The following is a 20,595-nucleotide window of genomic DNA, read 5'->3' as shown; positions in this document are numbered from 1 at the left end:
ATTTTAAGGCCTGAACAAGATAGAAGATTAAATATTACATCAAAGACAGAAACTCAGTGAACGTAAAGATATCAATTCCTTGTAAAATTCCTGCAGAACTTTTAAAATGTTGTACCTTTATCTAAGTAAGAGTGAACAAAATTACCCTACTAGATGATGTTTGACAGAGGGACAGCATTTTAGTCATTGAGACTAAGGTCAGGGCTTCAAAAATATCACGGGTCATGCAGGTTTTTTTTAGGTAAGTGTGGTACATGAGATATATTTTGTAAACATTTTATTTGTTCAAGTGAGAGGTAAATGTGTGCATTGAAGCAAAGAAGGCATTTACTAACAAAATAGCATATTATGTCCTGTTTTATTAAATTACAATGTAACAATGTTATAAATGTCTTAAGTAGACACTTTTATCCAAAGCACTGCTCAAAACAAGCATGGAGGAAACAACGTCAGAAAGTGCAGACACAATGCCTAGTGTGTATGTACTGTATGTAGAAGTAGAATTTTTATTAAATCATCATTAACAGCTTTGACAACAAAAGCAACATCATCGTGAATATTCTAACGTTAACAACAGCTTATATCATCAACATCATCACAAGCATAAATATCATCATGTGTGCCGATGTTAATTAACTTGCTAGGTCTTTAGGTCTGGCTCTTTAAGGTGGAAAGGGACTCTGCAGATTGAATGGAGTTTGGGAACTCTTTCCACCAACAAGGGACTACAGAAAAGAAGAGTCTACCTAGTGACTCAGGGTCCTGTGCAAAGGTAGTACCAGGCACCTGTCACTGGGAGTACACCTGGATGAGGGAGTCTAGGTGGTTGTGATTATTATCTCATCTTTGGCCCCTTGTTTTTTTCTCCTCTCAAGAGCAAAGTGTATGGGTTCAAAAGTCTAAAGAACCAGTACATTGCATATCAACAGATTATAACTTTTCCAATGTTAATTTTTATATCAAAAACAATAATCTGTTATCCAAACTGGTGGAAGCAAATCAATATGATATAAATGCATTAAGAAATAGCCTACTATCAAATGTGTACAAGCCTACAAATTAAATATCATTTGTTGGACTGAAGTAAAATCATTTCCTACTTGTGGTTAGCGTTTGTTCGCACTAAATGGATCCATTAAAGATCAAATAGATGTAATTTGTGTCACAGTCTGACAGCAGTGACGGGCTGCATCTGGCTGCACCCACTTTGCGTGTTGAGAGGAGCCAGGAGAAGCCGAGGGAGGAGAGAAAAAGAAAGGGGAATGGGAGGCATGCAGAGGAGGAGGAAAGAGAGAGAGTGCACCTTTCTCAGACAGCTGGTGATGTGCAGCTGTCTAAGAGGCTGGATTACTCCCTAAAGCCTGCCCTCAGTGGAAGAGGCGAGAGGGAGAAGAAAGGAGTTATGGAGAGAAATAAATAGAAACTGAAATGGGGACGGAGGATGAGGGGGATGAAGACTGGGAAACAAAAGGGATGTAGGCAGGGTAAGATTGAGAGAGAACTACAAAACGACAGAGAAAAAGATGTGGGATTTTGAGAATGATGGAGAGAGACATGGGACAATGATGAGAAAGACCAACTGAGAAAAACAGCTGGCAGGGGAGGGGTCAAAATTCATCACTGAACCTACAGAGAATGATCTCTAAATACATTTCAACAGTAAATGTTGTTTCAAGGCTTTTAACCCAGTGTTACTCTCTTCATAGACAGATTGTATCCTTCTTATGACCAGTGTATTGACCATCCCTAGTTTAGAACCAGTAAGTGGCTCAGTGGTAGAGTCGATCCCCAAATTGCTCCTGCTGCTACATCAGTGGTGTGTGAATGTGGGTGAATGGGATTAGATCATACTGATGGTCTCTTTACATAGCGGGCTCTGCCATCAGTGTGTGAATGTGCTGTGAATGGATTAATGGGACATGTACATGTAGTTTAAAAGTGCTCTGAGTAGAAAGAGACTAAAAAAAGCACTATACAAATATATATAACAACATTTTATTTTTTATTGGATTCACAATATGTTTCCAGCGCTACAGATGAACAGTGAATTGAAATGTTCTATAGATATACAACTTTCTTCCTTTGTACTTAAGCTTTGTTCCTTCCAATGTGTCTCAGGTTATTGTTGCTTTGAACCTTGTATTATAGCTCAATGAACATGTCTTCCCAAGAAACTCTGATTTTGAATATCCATCTCCACCATGTCACGAGGACATTTTCGGTGCCCTTTTTGTTAGTTAAGAATTTGATTCTAATCAAAATGATTTTGATATCCTATCTTATTCAGTTCATATTAGAGGAGTGCTGAGCAAGGTCACTACTGGCTGTAGATCAGTAGCAAATTCTGCCAAAGAACAATAACAGAAGCTAGCTTGCTGGCAGGCTGCTGTAATAATCAGACTGTCTTCTGCCCATTTCTTCCCCTCAGACTAAACTAATATAGTTTTTGCTGGGTAATGATACCGAGACACAGGCTCACATTCCCCCGTAATTGATCCTGCTGGCTACCGCCACACACTAACGAGCTAAACGAGGAGGAAAACCCTCCGAGCAATTTAAGGGTGAGAGAGGTAGAGAGACACAGAGCAAGAAAGGAGAAACGGGGGATGGTTTACACAAGCAAATAAATGCATCTGAGTCAAACTAAGGTAAAACAGGGAGAGAATCTTTTGATAAAACGACAATGAAATTATGATCTGTTGCTATGATGGCGGCATGCTGTAAGAAGATCAAAGCAGGTAGTGTAAAATGGTTGAAGAGTGCAGGAGCTGCTTGAGTATTCACTTTCTTTTTTCTCTCTATTCCAGAGAGAATGAACAGAGAGAGAAAGAGCGAGCAGTGTGGACAGAGCACCAGTGCACGCTACCTCTTTCATCTTTGACAACATCCACAGGGGGATTGGGCTATTGTGAATTTAGAGTGAAATATTTCAAAGGGCTGCTGTAGTGGAGCTGGGGCCGGGCTTCTTGGCTGGGTTCAGGCTGTGTTTCAGAGAGATGAAACACACCTGGTTCCCAGCCTTCCCTCTGATTAGACAAGGTTTTGTAGCTGATGCCATGGACACTCACTGATTAATGTGGTCTTAATTTAATGACTGACTGATATTAACACGTAATATCCTTGAAGCCATCAAAGGCACACCTTTTGTTTTTTTACGTGAGCTTGGCCTTGTTAACCAGTTTATTATCTGTTAGGCCTTCTTTTCATACTAGTTTTATCTGCAATGAGGCATGATTTATATTTTTTATCATATTTTTTATCAGAAAAAGCTGATTCGCAATGACTGGTGGTTCTCCCTTGGCGTATTATCAGTATCTCTCAGATATACATTTCTAATAATGTAGCACATGGGGGGAAAGGGAAAAACAATCTGAACTCTGCAAAGCATAAACAATACCCGATTTCAAAGAGTTGGTGCAGTACAAAGGCCCTGTCTTTGTGTATCAAGTGTGCATTTTTGTTTTAATTTATGTGTTTCCATCGCATTTGTGTGCGCATGCAAGCAATTGCAACCATGCACCTACTGTTGTCTGCAGAAATGGAGATGGAAGCTGCTGAATATTCATGGTGTCTGTGCTCGGTTGGGGCCAAGAGATAAGACGTTTATGTTCTGGCAGCCGGAGAGGGAAAGAGGGTGTGTGTGTGTGTGTGTGTGTGTGTGTGTGTGTGTGTGTGTGTGTGTGTGTGTGTGTGCATATTGGGAGGGGGTAGGGAGACCAATGGGCGCAGCGGAGATGTGTCGACATCAGTGGTTTAATGGTTTGAATCTAACTTGGGCCAATTAAAAGGCATGCCGCGTGCACCAGGGTGGGCTCCCATTCATTTCGCGGGAAATTGAGGTTGAAATGAGCCATTGTTGGGCCACGTGGCTGCTGTGCATATAGAGCGACAGGCCTGCAGAGGCTCTCAAAAACGGTGGATAGAGGACAGAGGACAGTCTTCAACCACGGACAAGGAGAGGCAGTGTTTGCTTTGAGAAAGAGAGGAAGGAAAGAGGAAGGGATTCACACATGCAGAGAACCAAACGAGGGATGGAGACAGAGGGAGAGCAAGGAAGAAGTAAGGAGAGAATGATAAGGGTTTGGAAAATAATCCAAAAACTAAAGGAAATAACATAGAAATTGACTAATATAGTAGGGAAAAACAATAAGTAGGGGATATAAGGGACGTAAGAAGACATGGGGATGGGGGTTGACTGGTTATTTGGTACAGTAGACCTTGCCCTCCTGACGTCAGCTAGACAGCATACTGTGTAAGTGCTGACTGAGCTGTGGGCTCACACATATACACACACAACACATAGGAGAAAATGCCTGCCAAGAAGAGGCCTGAAAATTGTACATCAAAGCATATCCACCAAATGTGTGCGCTCGTGTGTTTGTGTGTGCCATGGAGGAAGAGCTCCACAATAACAAATGTCCCATCAGATCCCATACCCAGATAGCACAATTCCTATCTTTGCCGTCAGTCTCTATCTTCAGCGGTTTACAACATCATTCCCAGATGAGCACATGTTTCCGACTGCTAACAAGCCCCTTGTCAAATAAAACAACCCAACATTTTTTCATCATCATGAGTCCTCACCATCCAAATCTGGTTTTCAGCTGTCAGAGGAGATTATGTCACAAGGCTGTCCAATCGAGAAACAGAGCCACACCACTCGGTGTGGATCACTTCCTGACCCCCCCCACCACCACCACATCATTTGATTGGACGATAGTGCATATCCCTTAAAGCCTTGGCTGCTGTGGAAGGAGTCTACATGCGACCTTTGGTTAATGTCAGACGTCATAGACGTTTATGTCACCTCTGGACGACAACATGAAATGACAGGAATCTTTAGTGACTTTTTTGTTTTCTCCTTCACATAACACAGGTCCTCATTAAGAATATATCAGAGCAGCGTGCAGATTAGAATTTTTCTCGTGAGTGCTCTTAAAGGAAGCAGGGCAATGGTACACAACAAGTCACTCTTCTTACATGGTTGTATAAGTGTAAAACTGGAGACTTTATAATGGTGTCAGTGTGATTTAATCTCCACTGTCAGACACACATCAGATTGAATTTATATTTTTGTAGAGGTTTTTATTTTTCTTCTCTTTGATGTGCACCTTTAATAAAAGATAGACTACCTTACTCAGTGCACAAAGAAAAAGCCTTCAATTCATACAAAAACGAAGCTTCTGAGTGTTTGATGAACAACATTGACACAGGGAATTTGACTGAAGTCAAAACAAAAAACCTGAATTTTTCAAACCTCAACTTTTAAGTCAGGATGTTCAGAGCATTAGGTGAAAATATAAGAGAAAATGAAAATGTTGATTTGAAAAAAATACCCTGAACATCACTGAAGAATTAAATGCGCTTATTGGGGAGACGTATACAATCATCGTATCTGACGCAGTAGGATCACTACAGGTGTCTAATACACCATAAAATACCCACAACCCACCGGCTATTAATCAGAATTCAAATTTTATGATGCTGTTTACCCAATCCACAGTGAGATGACTGCAATCAGTGCATCATACAGTAACACAAACTGAACAAGACGTCACATGAATGTGCAAGCAGGTGAACACAGGTGTCTCTGTGTGCGAAACTAAATAAATCATAGGGCCTAAAAAATAATGTGACTGGACACAAGTAGTGCAACACTGCCTACTGCTTTGACCTGCTTTTTCAGGTTATTGGGTTTTAGGCGAGTGTGTAATCCAGAATAACTTTCTGACCTTTTTATGTGCTTTATTGAGTAACAATAGTGATGCATTGTAATGCCTGATAATGTTGCTACTGTAGCTTGATTTTGAAGCAAAAACATTGTTTGTCTCTTTCCCCATATTTGATCATCTGTTTGGAGTGAGATATTCAGACTGTTTGTTGTTATACATTGTCATTAAATGTAGTCCAGATTTAACCTAGTATCTTTATTAGGACGACCCTAATTATAAGACAACCCACTCTTTTCAAGACGACTGTTTGGAGTACCACATTTTTTAAAAATATAATATCTTCTTTATAACACAAGATCATTATGTCATGGCAAGTAAGAAAGAGTGCATTACTTTCCCATGCCCCCGTCTTATGAAATAGATGTGCTAAGTTTTTATTTATAATTTAAAATGCAAAAAAAAAGAGAAAATATGCTACATTGATATGAAAACTACAAGCAGCATTTGCAAAAATAAGCCCTAGTGGTTGGTTTTAACACTAGTTCCACCTCTGACAGGGCAAATAGCCAATTACAATTTAATATTATTGGGGTGGCACCTCGGGGAGGCCAATCAGATTTTTAGGGGGGCCCATGCCACCCCTAACCACCCCTCTGGACATTTGTGTGCAGTGACAGATATTGGTTTATCAAAAGTTCAGGCCCATCTGATCCAGGGGGTATGAGTGCCTTTTCCTTAAGATAATCAATTAAAGGACAATGAAGTCTGTGTGCACGTGCTGCATACCTTAAGTTTAGTTAACTTACTTATTTTAGTAAGATGAGATGTTAGGATATAGCAGGATAATATCGCACATAAACATGATATGACTAAGTCTAGACCTTGCTAATAAACATTTATGAAATTAAAAGAAAAAGGTGACCAAGTTTACATGGACCACATGTCTATTTTCACAGTCTTCAAATATTTAGTAAACATATATCATAATTACACTCTTTTTAGTTTAGAAGGGATTGTGGAGGATTAATAATTAATTTTAGGTGAAAGTAAGCATGAACGTGAATGGACATAAGACTGAGTGTAATTAAAACCTTAATTGACACGAAAATATATATAAAAGAATTTAAAAAAAGATAAAGAAGTTTAAAACTGAAGACTGAAATGTGTCATATATTTTAATAATGTATATTTTAAAGGAGAGATGAAGATGTTTAAAAATAAAGGTGTTAAAGACACTTAATGTTTGGGGTGTAGCAGTTTTTATGTTCATTCAGAGGAAGCTTCCCACAATTTGAAAACCCTTGCACTAGAATACATACTGTAGCAAGGGAGCACCATCAGTTGCCCTGACAACACCAGTGCCTGTCAACACCTCCGTCTTAATAGTGACAAATTGTACTTATTACATCAGCGTTAATTCCCCCCGATCTCCCTCAGATGAAGATACTTAGCCCCGTGCTGATCAAATTGTGTCAGCATAATTACTGGGAACAGAACCCTATTAAAAACCAGGGCCTCAGACGCACTGTCCAGACTCATCCACAGGCCTATCACTCAACATGCATCTCTGCGTAGGAAGTAGGGAGCAGAGGGGGTTAGAGGGTTGCTGAAGGAAAAGGGAGATGAGAAAATGGTGGGGGTGACGAAGAGGGGAGGGAGAACGTCATTCTGTGCCACTTGAATGCACTCAGATTGCTGGATTTTTCCACTTTTAACTACTGAATACTCAAGAAAAACATCTTCAGAAGGCCTTCTGTAGTTTTAGGGTAACTGAAGAAAGTCTGAAGAACTTATTTAGCCTTTCAAGCATTAGGCCAGATGTTGCCTTCTGAAGTTCATAAGAAACAAAGCTCAGAGGAAAGAACACCAAACACAATTTCAAATGAAAACACACCTGAAAAGGGGATTATAAATCTGTGTTTCTTTAACAGTTTTGCAGGTTGCAGCTGATTTGACTTTTGAAAATAAGTTATTAAAAAGCAAATAATCATGCTCTTATATATGTATTATTAATTATTTAGTAGTTATTAAAAAAAGCTTCATATTAATTCTATAGAGGTAGTGGTTTATTGCCAAAATAAGATTCTCCTTTCTCCCACAGTGAGAGGAAATCATTGTTTGATGTTACATTTTCATTTATCCAGTAGGGAGAGGCCTTTTATTGGGTAGTCAGCTGAGGATACAAAGGGTCCCTTGGGGGGAAAGTCAGTAAATGTAGACTATACAAAAAACAAATGATTAAAATTTGAAATTTCATTAAAGCTTCAGCGTAGTTTTGCAATAACTGCAATTACCATAAGCAATTTTCACAGCCCTATAGATATGGATTTAGTGTTGCCAGTAACTCAACAGTGAATTAAGTCTCTCTGTCTCTCTCTCTCTCTCTCTGTCTCTCTCTCTCTCTCTCTCTCTCTCTCTCTCTCTCTCTCTCTCTCTCTCTCTCCCATCGTATTGGTCCTGAATGGTGCTGGAATGGAATTTACAAATTAGTGTCGTCTGATGGAAATGTGCTAATTGCTGTTGTTAAGCTGCTGCAATAATTAGGTTATGATGGCAGACTGCTACACATTTTGCGCAAACACACGGATACTCAAACACACACACACCAAACCATGACGGTCACAGCCAATATCCTCTCTCAACTATATTACTCATTTAAAATCCATCTGTGAGAACAAATTCTGCAAACTTTAACAACAAATTCTCCTTCTGTAGATTAAAGAGATGTTCCATTTTGTCCTGTTTTTTAAATTACAGTAAACTTTTACGGTAAATGATTAGAATAGTTTGCTGGCCATGTGGTTTTGAAAATATGTGTAGAAAAATAAAAGACAGAAATGCAGTAAGATAAAGGTTTGTGCAGTGAACACATCTTCTGCTTGAAATTTTTATTTTATTTTGAACAGATATAGAAATGTAGAAGTAAGTCGTCCCTATAAAAATCTTCACAGCATCTCATCTTAACAGCTTGTGTTTTCAACATGTCATAGCAGGAAACAAAAACCTTATTGCCTCTTGTACAAAGTGAGTTGACTAAAATGGCAATGTTTTCTTAACTCTCTAACCTGCAGTGGTGAGTTTCTGATGTGCAGATGAAAATAGCACACTTGTTTTTTAGGATGGATTTGGCCTGTTATCATTTGTTCCTGTATGCGACCACCTCAATGCTTATGTCTTTTTTTGTTGCGTTTTCAAACTTGCTACATTATGAGTTACATAACTGTGATATAAAGGTAAAAAATGTTAAGTGAAATCTACATCGCTACTGTCAATACAAGGTGTAAAATGTACACAAATACTTATTTTACAGGTATGACTAGCTCAACATGGAGATAAATTAATGAAACAAGTGCAAGTGGGTGAAATATGCTTGTTATTCTGTGGCAAACTAAAATAAGTGCTAACAGTAGCTCGATTTGGACTGGTGGTTATTGACGCTTAACTTTGTTGTTTTTATGCTGCTGTCTTGACATTCTTGAATGCAGAGATCTGCTTAGCAACATGCTGTTTAATGGCTCTGGCCTTCAGTAGAGATTACTGGACTGCAAACCTCATCAAAGACATCAACAACCCCCAGACTCTCTAACCTTGGAGAGCTGACTCTCCTTTTCAGCAGTTTTTGTGATGTGTGTGTGTGTGTGTGTGTGTGTGTGTGTGTGTGTGTGTGTGTGTGTGTGTGTGTATGTGTGGGTAGGTGCATGCCTGCAGCCAACCACAGCAAGCTACTGTACATTAATGTTAAATTAATCTTCTCTCAATGGACTCCCGTATGAGGACACCCTCCTGTCGCAACATAAACCATTTCCTCACACAGGTTCACTGCTGCTCTTCCTGTAGCTCTGTCATTGTAGCATGCTGTTTTACATCATCAACAACAGAAAACCTTTATGTACCAAAAGGCTTTTGGCTCCATTTAGAGTATTGTGTTGTTTTGGCATGTACATTGCCAGGCTATATTTACTAGTTACTCGTGATTTTACACCTCCCTCACAAATTGCAGCATTCACTAATGTGCTAAAACATTTTAAAAAACAATATTTAAAATGCTGGTTCCAAATTGTGATATGGTTACAAGAACGATATCAAATTTCTTTTACATCACAGTCATTTTTGTATCCTCCCAATTTAAAGAGATTAATGGAACTTTTCAAGGTCTCTTATTGCGTGATTTTGACCTCTCGTATAAAGATGATTAAACGTACAGCAGTGATCAAATGAAAAATGTTCTGTTTTCTCATATTATTAAAATTATTCATTCTTTATTATAGATAATTCCTCAGAATTTTAGTCACTTCTGATCTCTCAGTTTAATGTAGCAGTTTGACCTGTACCAGCAGAGAGGGAAACTGGTGGGGGAGGGGGTCCCATGATTTATTTAAATGACATACTTCACTTGTTCAGTTGTTTATTAAATATGAATTGTTCATCTCATGGCAGTTGGACATTTTTTGCATGGATTAAAATGTACAAATTATTTATGATGAATGAAAACCCATTTTTAATTTAAAGCAGTGGTATGACACAGTCACTGCATTTCTCTGTCTCTGCCTTTTATAAAGCTGGGGTATAAAACCTTAAAAAAAGACTGTAATTCAATTCATAGCTGTGTGTTATTGTGCCCTAAACATTGTTCTGTTGTAACTTTAAGGTCAGGGAACAGAGCAATAACAATCACACTATTTGCCATGGAAATGTCTGTCTCAAACAAATCATTATACCTGTTATGTTCAAATTTGTTGTTAATGCTCAAGTAACTCGCGATCAAAAGTTATTTGATCAGGTACATTTGGTGATTCAAACTAACTTTGATGAACAGGCAACTACTAAGTGTTTTTTAGTTTTAAAATGAAAATATAATTATTCTATCACATCAATAGAGTAATTATTAGTTACCTAAAATCTGTTTATTTATTAGGCTAGCTGTCTGATTCAAGTCCTCTTTATGCTATTTTGACGAGTACAAATATTCTCTGTGATTGTCGTACTATAAATGGAAAGTTGTTTTTTACTCTATTGAAATCAAGGTGGGTATACTGACTGCATGTCGTTATGTATCAACATACCGTCTCACTGGTGTGACAGTGTTGAATTAACTGGTTATGTTCCATCCGATAATCACATTTAAATCCAAATTACATCCAAATAAAGCCATTTGCATCCCCATTATTAGAAGTAACAGTGCCCACAGAGACATTAATGTGACTAGGTAAGAGTTTGCGGAGTCACAAAGTAAGTTGAAAGCAACCAATGTCAGCCGGAAAATATAGGTGACTTTGCTAATGCCTGGGCGAAACAATGCAAACGGTGGTGACTCGTGAAGTCTAGCTTCTTGTTTCATGTCTAATGATTTCATCATGTGTTGCTGTCGCTATTGATCGGCTGGATTATGGGGATATCTGTATTACCACGCAGTCTAAAATAGAAACATAAAGTCTGAACGATGTGAGAAATGAAATCCAGAAAGTACCGTGGATGGACACCAGGCCATGTTAACTTGTAACAGCGGTCACTGGTCTGTCAGCAGAATGTTGTGAATGTATGTTGATACATAACGACACGCAGTCAATATACCCACCTCGATTACAATAGAAAAACGATAAACAACTTTTCATCAATAGTACGACAATCACAGTGACTGTCAAAATAACATAAAGAGGCCTTGAATCAGACAGCTAGGCTAATCGTTGACTGCGCAGATGTAACGTTAAGTTATCACACTAAATCATACCCTTGAATCTACACTACTGTGATTGGCTGAATAGGAAGAAGACATCTGATTGGCTACAGACAATTTCTTGCTTAAAAAAAATACCTTTATGAATTGAACCACGGCAGGGGGGTTTCAAAAATCCCACACACAAATGCAGTGAGGTTCACACATGACAAACAGTTTGTAAATGCAGACTGAACAGTAAGTTTATGAATGTAACAAGATACAAATGTCTTTTTGATGAAAATTGCAAATGTTTTTTTTTTTGCATTTATGTATAATGATAAATATTTTTGTGTGCATTGAAAAATATTTTTGTATTAATATTTGTGGCATTCATATATAAATCACAAAATACATTTATGAATACTTCTGTGTGCACTCATGAATATTGAGACTCATCAAACTCCATAGTTTTGTTGCCAAATTGGAAATAGTCCATTAATTGAAATAATCAGTGATAGGATTCTGTTGTTTTATTATCTAAAATAAGGCTATAATATTTTTTTTTTTTAAAGTGAAACAAAGCTTTAGGGTCAGCGTCTAGGAAGAAAAAAGGTGTTTACTCAGTGTGGGCGTTAGAGACTGCAGGATTTCATTGCAGTGTTCTGACACAGCCAAGCACTGTTTTAGCATTCAGGACACATTGGGAGACCTAGGGAGGGGGAGAAAGAGGGAGACCAAGAACGAGAGAGAGAAGAAGCAGGAGAGGAAGTCAAATGAGCCAAACAGGAACACAGGGGTTTTTGAGTCTGAATAAGAGACACAGAGTGTCTCAGCATATCAGCTCTGATGCCAAAACTTTCACTGAACTAAAGATGCCTTCTTCACTAGATCTTCAATGGCAGCTCTGTCATTGACTTGTATTCCTAAAATCCATTCAGACAGCAGGTGCACTGAGACAAAGAGATTTTTATAGGTGACTTGTACAGGTGCTAAAGGCCTCTTCATTTAAACTTGGTTTAAATAGTAATATTCCACAGCTAATTTCACAGCTGACTTTTTTTTCATAGCATTTTAAAATCTTTTTTTTCAATTGTTTTCTCAACAATCAGCAATGTTATGCTCAGTCCCTTTTTTTCAAACCAAAAACTGTTTTCCTGTAATATTTTTTTTAAATCTTATGGTAGTGAAAGATTGAGGCAAGTTATGCCTGTGTTGAATTACTGCACATTTTTAGTTAAGCACCATAATAACATAAACACTTCATTATCTATAATGCCAAAATTCCTACTTCACTTGATTCACTAACGTGTGTAGTACACTTACTCAAATGTACCAAATTATGCTTACTCATCACACCTGCAGTAACCCACCTCAGAAGTATACTTCTAAGCGACTGACTGAAAGGTTTCCCAATGGGGACTCCCACTTGGCAGCCCGTCTACATTTGTGCTGTGAATGAAAGAAATAGGAGCAAATATGTAAGTCCAATCTCCATCTAGATTTCAAATTACATTCGCTGATTTGAGGATATAGCAGTAGTTTGATGATAAGCATGTGTTTTATTAATGTAAGAGCTATCATGAGAAGTAAATGGATCCAAGAGAGAGCCACAATGTCTGCATCACCCAATGGTCTGCTGGGTAGTTCAGTAAGACACAGCCAGGTTTAGGTTTTAATTCAGCCTTTATAATTTCTTCGACAGTGCATTGAATCATTATTCACTGCTGTTGATTTCATATGGTAATCTAAATGGCCAGGCTGCCTGAATGATTAACAAGGTATGTCTTGGTGTGGTCTGCAGGATAATCAAAGTACTCATTTCAGTTTCACAGCATGTAGTCACAGACCTGAGGAGCTCTGCGTTAGAGCTTTGGAGAGTTCAGTCCTGGGCTCTGACCCCAATCAGCTTAGATTAAAGATGTGATCAGATACCATCCCACCCCACCCCCACACCCTGTGTTCTGTAAAAATGTTCCCCTTATCTCACCACTCCGACTAAGGGTAAATTAGTCTTAGAACACATAATGCACTCTTCTGACTTTCCAACGACATGAGTCTAAGCAGTGCATCTCCTTCTATATTTAAATGTACTTAAGATTGTGTTACCATCTAGATGTAGATTCAGTGTGGAGAATGGCTTAGTCAGCTATTTGTTTTTAATTTTGATTTAATGTCTTAACTGACTCAGGAGAGTAAAATTGGGCTAGAGAAGTAAGCACACAGACCTGGGACAGTCATAAGACAATTTATCATCTCTCTGTCTCTACTGACCCGTCTAGAACTGGGTCCCTCCTCACTGTCTGACTCATTGTGCACTGAGAGCCTCTCCCACCTTCCTCTTTGAACGATAACAACTCTTACACACCAGCTCACCCTTTATACAAGTCGCTGCTCTCTACACTAAACATTTTCAGCCAATTACATTTAAACTGTATTATTACATAGTTCTTTAAATGATTTCTTCCAGTTTAGCATCAGCATCACATTCTTGTTCAGGTGGCCTAAATTAGGTTTATTATTGGTAATTCAAGAAATATAAACCACTGTTGACCAAATTGACATTTGCAATTGTTATAAATATATTGGCAGTTTATAACTAATTTTCTCTTGTTATTGAGTTGATGATTGTCAGCTATGAACTAGCCAGCCTGGTTCATTTCAATCACAGTGTCTTCAGAGCGTCTGTTAGCAGTGGGGATGCTGTGACACTAGCTCATCTGTACGTCGAGGCTTATTTAGCCTGCTGAGAGTGAGAGCCTGCTGTTCGTATTAGATTCTGTCTCTGGCAAAGTGGGGATGATTAGATAAAGTGTGTCTGGTGGAGTGGATCACTTTTTCACTTTACAGCAGCTGTGCCTGTGAATGAATGCAGGGAAAGGCTCAACTCTCCGTTATTAACACAGAAATCTCTGTCCAGGGGCTTTCAAATGCATCTGGGAAGTGAGGCCTTAATTACTGACTTAATTAAACTATAGCAATTTGAATGCTTTACACACCTACTAGTTTACAACTCCTACTAAAGGACATTGTGCAAAGTTTCTTGTATAACATACCTGCATTTTAGACAGAAATTACTCTTAAATGATTATGCAGTGAGATGAAGACAAAGCAGTATAATTTAAGGAAGCAGGTCGCAGAGAAAATGATATAATAGAATACAATACAAAGGATCTTATTTTGAATCGCCTCCCCACCGTACCACCCCCTATGCCTGCACTTCATTCTGTCATAACACAATAACTGAGCTCTGGCGTCTTAAAAGGCATTGGAGGAGCATTGAGGTGCTCAAAGACAAAATTGCAGCAGCTCATAGCAGCTGTTGTGAAATACCATTTTGTCTCACTCAAGATGGATTCCACAGTGTGATTACAGAGGACCAGTACAGAATCAAAATGGAGAAGCCTGAGGGGAGGAGACAAAAAGGGAAAGAGGCAGTGTATCTGGAGTGGACAGCGTTGGAGGAGATGTCTGAATTTTGTTTTTTTGTTTGAATGATATCTCATTCTTGAATGTATCAACTTTTTAAAAGATACATTATCCCAGTCTTTTCTTGCTATTTTGTTCACATTTTTGCTACTTGCGATCAGTAACAACAAAGTAATTTCATTTTAACAATACAAGAGGCTTTAATAAAGACTTCTGAACACAAAGTCATACAAAGAGTACAGGGAATGATCAAACCGGCTATGTCTCCTCTGTGTGCAGATGTGTACCGAACAGGTGTGATATTGCTTAAAAGCAAGGTTATACTCATGAACACTAATGCTTTTTTTCTGTATCTGGCCTCCTCAACCTCTGAGAAGATTTCCTCCCACCAATCGTCTCGCATTAGAGCACGCATGCATGGCTGCCGGCGTCTGCACACACATATATGTACACATACGCAGGCACACACTTGCGCGCGCGCACACACACACACACACACATACACACACAAACAAACACCGTCTCTTTATAGATTCCACTTGCTGGTTGCCCATCTAACAGCCCTGTATGCAAACCAGTAAACCCTTCAGGACATCAGATCCATGGAATCTGTTGTCGGTTCTATCTAGGTCAATGCCTACAATAGCAGTGCAATATTTTCTTTCTTCTCCCACTTCTCTCTGTATTACCCCTGATTGCTTAAACCCAAAGGTTGATTATTCTGTGCATATATAAACATAAAAATGCCTACAAAACTTAAGCATATTAAGCATGCTTTGCATCTTTCAAGTATATTAGTCCCTTGTGGAATTTTAAAATATGTAGTGATGTGATGTTAACATAAGTGTACAATCTAATATTTGAAGAAAATGTCTTTGAAGTTACTTCTCATTAATATTTGTTCAGCTAATTGGTTTGGACCTTGCTATTATTCAAACAAATCTGTGGGGTGAGGTGGTAACTGAAAGAAAAACACTGCTGTAATGTGAAATACAGTTATTCTCTTAACTGTAGGGGTTGCTTTTTCATGAACTATGGGAGGGGAATCTAAGTTGTTAAATAAAATAAATGAACCTCTGCACCTGCTTGTATATATATGTTTCATAGAAGCATGAGATCTCTATTTTAAAGACCATTTTGACTAAGAAAACACCTATGAAACTTTTGTACGCTTCTTATCACAAAAGTAAAAAAAACACATCATACATGTCATGTTTCTTTAGAGAAAACTCAAAGCTTCCAATGTTCAACCTAAAAAAATTACTCATACTAGTCTGCTTTAGCTGGCTCCCACACCGCCCAGTCTGTTCTACATTTGAACAGATTGATGATATTACTGCCTTCAGACACAGAATGCAATCAAAATCCAATAATACAAAAACATTGGGAATGTCTGCACTGTAACAGAATTGGTGCCTTCAAATTTCTCATTTTGTGGTCATTTTTCATCAGTGGGCGGCTGTGGCTCAGCCGGTTGAGTCGGTTGCCTTTCAACCAGAAGTTTGGGGGTCGATCCCCAGCTCCTGCAACCACATGTCCGATGTGTCCTTGGGCAAGACACTTAACCCGAAATTGCTCCCGCTGCTATGTCGTGGCCACTTTAAATAGCAACCACTGCCATCAGTGTGTGAATGAGTTACTGTGACTTTCGGTGTAAACGCGCTTTGAGTAGTCAGAAGACTAGAAAAGCGCCAAACAAGCTCAGGTCCATTTACCATCAGGTTCCTGCACACAATCAAAAGTTTTAGACCTTCAGAGCTGCAGATTCCCTGCCATCTATTCAATGTTCAGGATGAAACTTTCACAGATGTTTTTTTTTTTTTAAATTTAATAATCACAGTAAGCACAAAGCCTTATTTTGCTTTGGTTTAATTTTCCCTGTTAATTGTTTTCTCTTGTGCCAAATTGCCATATTAAATTTGTGTAACTGTTAATTATAATAAAAGAAGAAATTAGAACCTCTTGAAACATGCAATTTCCCAAACTAAATTGTTGTAATTAAGTTCTTTGTTTTTGCATCCTGCTTAGCTCAGGTAATCGAAAGCAGCAAAAAAAAAATGTCGTAAAATGCTGAATATTTCAAACGATATTGCTCTGTATGCTGTTCCACTTCACTATTTTTATTTTGCGCACTGCAGTATCTACTTTCACTTCAGACTTCCCTGTACAACATATTTCTTTGTGACCTGTTATAACCTGCAGCTGTCAAAAGCTGGTTCTGCTTTGGCCTTATGGGCTGCCTCTGCCTTAACATGTCCATCAATATGAAGTGAAGACAACAAATCTCTATATATGGCTTTTTTTCAACAGCTTTTGACATGATCTTCCCCCATGGTACTTTGAGTTTCAATTCCCCACCTACAGACACTCATTTCTATGCTAGTCTATGCCTTTCTTTCAAGATTTAATTGATTTCGTTTATATTTTCCCTCTTTTCAGGACAAAGATATCTCATCACATCCACAGGAGCCTTGTATATTCTGGACGTCCTGCCTGAGGATGGGTTGAATAACTATCGCTGCACCACACGCCACCGCTACACTGGCGAAACCCGTCAGAGCAATAGTGCACGTCTCATTGTGTCAGGTCAGTATTCCTTCCTTCCAAGGTGATATCAAAATTATTGCAGAAACTATACATTCATCCTAGACTTCACCTAGAGTTAAGACTATATACTGACACAGATGGAAAAATTAAAAAGGGCAACTGGACATAAATAAATGAAGACATTGTGGTGGATACTTGCTGTGGAGAATGCCACTTGTTGATCACCTGCTACCATGTATGTACCTTTTACGACTAAGAACTTGTTTTAACAGCTTGAGTTTGATTCCAAGTAAGCTGGATATCATCTCCTCTCTAATTCTTTTTATTTTTTATTTTGGGGCTTTTTTGCCTTTATTGATGGGACATCAGATACAGGAATGGGGTCAAATGCATCAAAGAGGGAGTTGAATTTCTGACCAATGCATCGAGGACTGTATATGGGGTGCCTGCTTTACTGACTTAGCTAAACAGGTGCCTTGTTCCTCTCTGTCTTCACTGCATTTCCTGTCTATCACCAGTTTCTCAGCAGAAAGTCCATATAATATATTAAAGTTGTATTTTGTATTTTAAAACTGCACACAGCAAAAACTATTTAAATCATAAAGATGTTATCCCACATTAATTAAGGGACTGTGCATGTATATGTGTAAATGTAAATGTATATGGATAAACTGATGAGAACAAATGATTGATCAAAGTTCTCTCAGACTTCATTGTTGGAGACAATAATGATCCTAAAGAAATTCAGGAACAAGCAGTAACAAAATATACAGTATAGTGAACTGATTCTGACTCCATGAATCAATATTTGAATGTACTTTCAAGCGCCTAGAAACGCTCTCCACTAAAAAAAGTGAAATCCTCTGCTCCTTTCAGACCCCACCAATGCCGAGCCAGGCATCTTAGATGGCTTTGACCACCGCGATGTGATGATAAATCATCGGGTGGAGCTGTCATGCAAGGCTTCAGGCTACCCAACACCCAAATATCGCTGGTTGAAGGACAACAGCCCTTTAGAGCCTGACAGTCGCTTCCGCCAGACCATCACAGGATTGCTTATAGAGAGCACCCAGCCCAGCGACTCTGGGACGTATGTTTGTGAAGTATGGAACAGCTATGGCAACGCTGAGGTCATGGGGCGTCTGTATGTCAAACGTAAGTCTTTTTCACATTTTTCACAATTTCACAATTTTCTTTCAATGAATTCAAGGAATTTCTTGTTACATCTGGCAAAGAAATAATTTAGGAATGCTGCATATGCCAAATATTTGCAAAAATGTATAACACAGGAATAATTCAGTAGGTTATTTTTTTACCATATCAAATGAATCCCACTAAATAATCTGCTTTATTTTTCTATATTGAATCTGTTCATCTTGCTCCAGTTCTCTCTCTCCACACACATGCACTCCATGCAACTCTCTTCATATCATCCTGCCCAATCTCTTTTTGATTCTTACTTGCTGTGTGTCTGTTCTGTGCACTCTGTGTTTTAAATCTTAAAACACAACTTGAGTTTTAATTCAGTGTCAACTGGGATCTTTTTATACGGCATCTGAGTCGTGTGAGGGGGACGCTTGGTGTTGTGTTTAATTAAGTGGCATAAAAAACAATGTAAAAACAATTGTAACATTACAGAATTACATCAGGTGCAATCAGCTCAACTTCCTAAACAACAGCATGAGTTGACATTTAACAGAATATTTGCAGAAGGGAATTAAAAAGAAAGCTTTTCTGCACAGTGTGTGTGTGTGTGTGTGTGTGTGTGTGTATGTGTGTGTGTGTGTGTGTGTGTGTGTGTGTGTGTGTGTGTGTGTGTCAGTCACTGTGAACATGAGCAGGAGGGGGAGAGTGAGCAGACAGCATGCTCTAATTGATTCATTGCGTTGTCTCTCTGAATATATAAATGAATAAATAAACATAGGCCTATTGACTTAATACACTTAATACATCTGGTTGTTACGCCTAGGAAAAGTCTGGATGTTCACAACCGAGTAATATTTGTCATATTGCAGACACCAGCTTGATGTGCAGGGGAAAAAAACACCCAAACTATAAATAAATATAGAATAAATATTAAATGATAAATATGATTATAATTGATCATTATTTCTGCCATTGACTACTCATGACTACTCTGAATGTGTTATCTTTAATCGAATGAAAACGGTCCAATCTATTCCTCCTTCTTTGTGTTGCCATGTTGCTGAAAACACACCTGAACTTTCCCAATGATCTCACATTCTCTTTCTGTCATTTCAAACATATAATGAAGACAACTAAATATGATTTCTTATGTTTGTGTGCTCAGAGCCCTTGAAAGCAGTGGTCAGCCCTCGGAAGGTGAAAGGCAGTGTTGGTAGCAAGGTGTCTCTGTCTTGTAGCGTGAGTGGCTCAGACGAGTATGAGCTGTCATGGTACCGCAATGGAGAGATCATCTACCCTGGCAACAATGTCCGTTTCACTGGGCTTAACCGAGAGAACCTGATCATGGAGGGAATGTCCAAGAGTGACGGAGGGGCTTACCAATGCTTCGCCAGAAAGGGCAAGATGTCAGCACAGGACTTTGTGCAGGTCATCCTAGAAGGTAAAATGTGTGAATATATGGTGGAGTATAGGCAATGGCTACACTTTAACAGCTGTCGTATTCATAATCAGTCAGTCGAAACAAATGTAGGTCTTGTAGATCAATGCATTAATGGCATCCTGTTGTGACTGTCTTCTATTAGTCGTTTCTAGAGTGAATGTCCTAGACTTCACAACTACATACAAAAATACACAAACACACACGCAGACTTGAATGCACTAGCTTACCTTGGCAGTGGCCAGGGAGCTGTAAAAAGATATTACTAATCTGCTGTACAATCATGTGGATCAGATGTACATTATCAGAGAGCAGCAGCAGGCAGACATAGACATTTTAAAACTGGAACTCCGGAAGACTCTGTTTATAATCGAAACTAGTGAACCAGGAATCAGGAAAAACTGCTGACGACAAAAATATATCTTTTCACAAACAATCAGTCTGTTGAATGATGTATCAATTGGGTGAGATGATGTGTTTTTTTGTGGAGATTAGTGATCTGACCACTTATCCTGCCGTCGTAAGAAATGTTTTAAAAGAAATCTCCTGGCCTCGGCAGGTATACACTGTACCAACATTAAAAAGAAAGTTGTTACCTGTAACAGCAAATCCCTAAAGCTATACTTAATTTAATATGAACAATTTCATCAATTTAATAGTAAGTATAAACAATGATTCTTGAAAATGTTTGATTAACTTGTCGGAACAAG

At 38.6% G+C, this 20,595-nt stretch overlaps 1 protein-coding gene across 2 annotated transcripts in view; it reads left to right on the top strand.

The window, feature by feature from the left end:
- The window catches only part of LOC109990689 (cell adhesion molecule DSCAM-like), a 107,444-nt gene that overhangs the window by 49,899 nt on the left and 36,950 nt on the right, over positions 1-20,595 (top strand). For both annotated transcript variants that reach the window (XM_065960244.1, XM_020642872.3), the window contains exons 4-6: positions 17,194-17,340; positions 18,178-18,456; positions 19,613-19,888. In XM_065960244.1, coding sequence (XP_065816316.1) covers positions 17,194-17,340; positions 18,178-18,456; positions 19,613-19,888 — 702 coding nt within the window. The remainder of the gene's footprint in view (positions 1-17,193; positions 17,341-18,177; positions 18,457-19,612; positions 19,889-20,595) is intronic.

Source organism: Labrus bergylta, chromosome 11, assembly GCF_963930695.1.
Source record: "Labrus bergylta chromosome 11, fLabBer1.1, whole genome shotgun sequence".
Taxonomy (NCBI): domain Eukaryota; kingdom Metazoa; phylum Chordata; class Actinopteri; order Labriformes; family Labridae; genus Labrus; species Labrus bergylta.
The sequence above is the reverse complement of the archived record's forward strand: the minus strand, read 5'-3'. Positions and strand labels throughout refer to the sequence as shown.